At 45.6% G+C, this 3,438-nt stretch overlaps 1 protein-coding gene across 1 annotated transcript in view; it reads right to left on the bottom strand.

Annotated features, from left to right (window-relative positions):
• The window catches only part of mlphb (melanophilin b), a 34,647-nt gene that overhangs the window by 5,128 nt on the left and 26,081 nt on the right, over nucleotides 1-3,438 (bottom strand). The window contains exons 8-9 of the mRNA XM_017309498.1: nucleotides 1,952-2,035; nucleotides 574-780 (exon numbers count right to left, since the gene is read on the bottom strand). Coding sequence (XP_017164987.1) covers nucleotides 574-780; nucleotides 1,952-2,035 — 291 coding nt within the window. The remainder of the gene's footprint in view (nucleotides 1-573; nucleotides 781-1,951; nucleotides 2,036-3,438) is intronic.

Below are 3,438 nucleotides of genomic sequence, written 5' to 3' on the forward strand. Positions count from 1 at the left end.
AAAAAACGCTTGGGTGTCATCAGGGTTTATTGTTTTCTTGTTTTTTGTTGTTTTTCTTCTTTGTTGTGTCTTTCGGTTATATTCATAGAAAATCACTGTTATTATAAATATTATTATTATTGAATATCTTCCTAAATATATGCAAGAATATACACTTGAATACAATAACTTGAACGTGCTTTTTGTCTGATGGTGTTTTATTCACACACACGGGCTCCATAGCCGAACCTATCTGAGTGCCTGTTATTAGAATTGGCCGTAGTCAGGCGCCTAGCCTTAATTAGCGTTACACTTTCATATCAATAAAGTTTTTCTGAATTTGAACTGAACTGACTTTTGCATAAAATACATAAATTAAAGTTTTTCTTTAATCTGTAGTTTTCTGTAAAATCTAAAGGAAGTGACACAGCAGCTGGTCAAACTGGTCAAACTGGTTTTACTGGTGGAGCAGCAGAACATTTCACTGCTGCTTTATTTTCTCATTACGTTTTTATTTTCTGTTTTTCTGTCAGATAATAATGAGATAAACAAACGTCATGACGCCGGACGTTCTGCGTCTGGAGCCGACCGAACCTTCAGATCCTCCTCCAGCCTGGTCCTGGTTCTGGTCCTGGTTCTGTTGGGGATCCGGCCCGCCTCGTCCTCCTCAGAGCTCAGGCTCTGGTCGCTGATGTTGTGGGTCAGCTGGTGCAGCTTCAGCCGCAGCTGCTGCTCCTCCAGCTCCTCTTCCTCCCACTGAGGAAGACGAGGAGGAGACGGACTCTGGGCGGTTCTGACGTCCTGCAGAACCAGAACAGAAACACCAGAACCTGTAAATCCAACCAAACTCTGGCTTTGACCGATTTCATATAAATAAAAATACAGCATTTAATGATTAATCATCATAAAAATAACCTATAAACGTGTTTCAGTCACATTCTGTGGCCACTAACGCGTCACAGAATCCACCATCAGCTGATGATGAATCCAACATGGCCGACCGCCCCGCCCTCCGACTGCAGACTCAGATAAACCCTACAGAACAACACGACTGACGCATTTGTCTAAAAACAACTTTGGAGAAAATTACAATTGATCACCTAAAAAAAAATTAAATAAAATTTACACTATTTTTTTCTTACCTTTTTTTTATGCCTTAAGAAAATCAAAAGAAAAAAAAGGAAAAAAATCCTGATAGGAATAAATTAGATTAAAATAAATTAAATACATCAATAAAATAAAATAATTAAATTAATAATAGAAAAATAAATTAAATAAAACATGAAATAATGTAAAAAAAAAAAGAATAATGTAAAATAACATAACTTATGAAGTTACAGCAGCCAGTTTAAATCCAGACTCTTAAAGTCTGAACCTCTAGAACTGAAGTCACCATTTAATAAAACAAAGTTTTTATATTTACACTGAAACCATCAGCATTAACACCTGAATCTCATTTTTCATGATTCCCATGAAGACGAGGTGAGAACCGGATCAGAACCGCAGCAGAGAACCAGAGCAGAACCTTTAGAGGTTCTGAAGTTAAACCAGATTTTAGAGAAATGTCCTGATCAGAAGCAGACACCATGAAGCTGCTGCTGCAGTGAACGGCCACCAGGGGGCAGCGCAGACACTTCTGATCAGGACACAGACTGTCCTGATAAGGACACAGACTGTCCTGATCAGGACACAGACTGTCCTGATCTGGACACAGACTGTCCTGATCAGGACACAGACTGTCCTGCGTCTCCAGCAGGAGAGTCTGAGCAGACCAGCTGCTGCTGCAGTGAACGGCCACCAGGGGGCAGCGCAGACACTTCACTCACAATTTAAAACATTTTCCATTAATTTAGAGAAAATTTCATTACATTTAACAACCAAACAGGAACCAGCAGTGTGCCGACAGCCAGGCCTGGCATTTATATCTGTGCATTGATTGGTTAAAGCTGGTTTCCAGGCAACAAGAGTTTACCTTCCTGTTAGCCGACGTCACTTTCTGCTCCAAGCAGCTCAGCAGCGTCTCAATGGCCGACATTCGCTTGTTCAGGTCACCGATCTACAGAAAGCAGGAGCAGAATGAGGAGAAATCTCTACACGGTTGAAACACGTTTACAGAACCCATCAGAACCGGACCTGGAAACCCTGGAGAACCTTCAGGCTCACCTGAACCCATCAAACTAAAGGTTAGCTGGAGTTATTATCCTTGGACCTAAAGGGGAACAATCTAGACCTGCAGCTCTAGAGTTATAGATCTAGAGTCAGTTGTTCCAGCTGTAAACCAGAGATCAGGCTGACCTCTGACCTCTGACCTGAGCCTCCAGAGCCACATAAAGACGGTTCCAAAGTGGGCCTTCTACCAGCTGCAGAACATTTCTAACGTCTCAGATCAGAGAAACTCATCCAGACTCTAAATCCTGCTGGTAGTTAATAATCACTGAAGGTTTGGCACCACGACACAGATCTGCTGTTGGATCAACCTGACAGACCAGAACCAGAACCAGGACCAGAACCAGAACCAGGACCAGACATGGAGAATTTGGTTCGTTTTCAATGTGTCCACTTCCTGCTCCAGAAGCAGGAAGTGGACCACAGCGCAGGGCATTCTGGGTAAGTACAACCAAAGCTAACATGCTAGCCTCGCGTTAGCAGCAGAAATGGCTCCTGGTCTTTGGCCAAAGACTGAAGAGAAATCCTAAACCTGCTAAAATCCGATGCCTCCATTTTGTTTCCATCTGGTGAAGAAGGAAGCCGTGCTGAGCGATCCAACAGAACCGGGTCTACCGGACCATGAGGCAGGAAATACCCGGCGATTCCTCCAGGTATCACTCAGACCTGACAGTCGAACTGTCSTCCTCCATGAAGGATGTGCAGGTCGTCCTGTAATCGGCCTCCTGCTGTTTAGTGTTTGGTTTTTCATGGTTTCTCTTGTGTAGCTTTGCCCTCGTTTGTTTGGCTTGTTGTGTAATCAGAGCGTAACTCTGCTGACTCCTGGTCCTCGGTTGGTCAGACAGGACTGGAACGCTGACATGTCGTCTCCTCCGGCGGCGCCGCCTGCAGGTCGTCTGAGGGAAGCTGGAGGCCTCGGCGGCCAAACGCTGCCGCCTGACGGCCACATGTCTGGATGTTCCCCAGCATCCTGTTTGGGTCTCCGCGATGTCAGACTATATCAGCCGTCTGTGACCTTTAAGTGACCTTCAAGGCTGCTGTTGACTCCAGGACCTGGGACTCGTGTGCGGAGCGCGTCCCGGTTCCCATGGTTACGCCATTGTGTGCATTCCTGGGTGTTTGGATGAAGCCTGAGGGTGTTGTGACGTCATGAGCAGCGCTGGCGGGTCGGGATGCTGTGAGCCACGAACAGACGCTGATGTCACGACTCTGGCCTGATCCCGCAGCTGCCTCCTCTTCATCGGACCGACGGCCTCTTCATCGGCCCGCAGCTGCCTCCTCTTCATCGGACCG

This window comes from Poecilia reticulata, linkage group LG2 (genome assembly GCF_000633615.1).
Source record: "Poecilia reticulata strain Guanapo linkage group LG2, Guppy_female_1.0+MT, whole genome shotgun sequence".
In the NCBI taxonomy this organism is placed as follows: Eukaryota; Metazoa; Chordata; class Actinopteri; order Cyprinodontiformes; family Poeciliidae; genus Poecilia; species Poecilia reticulata.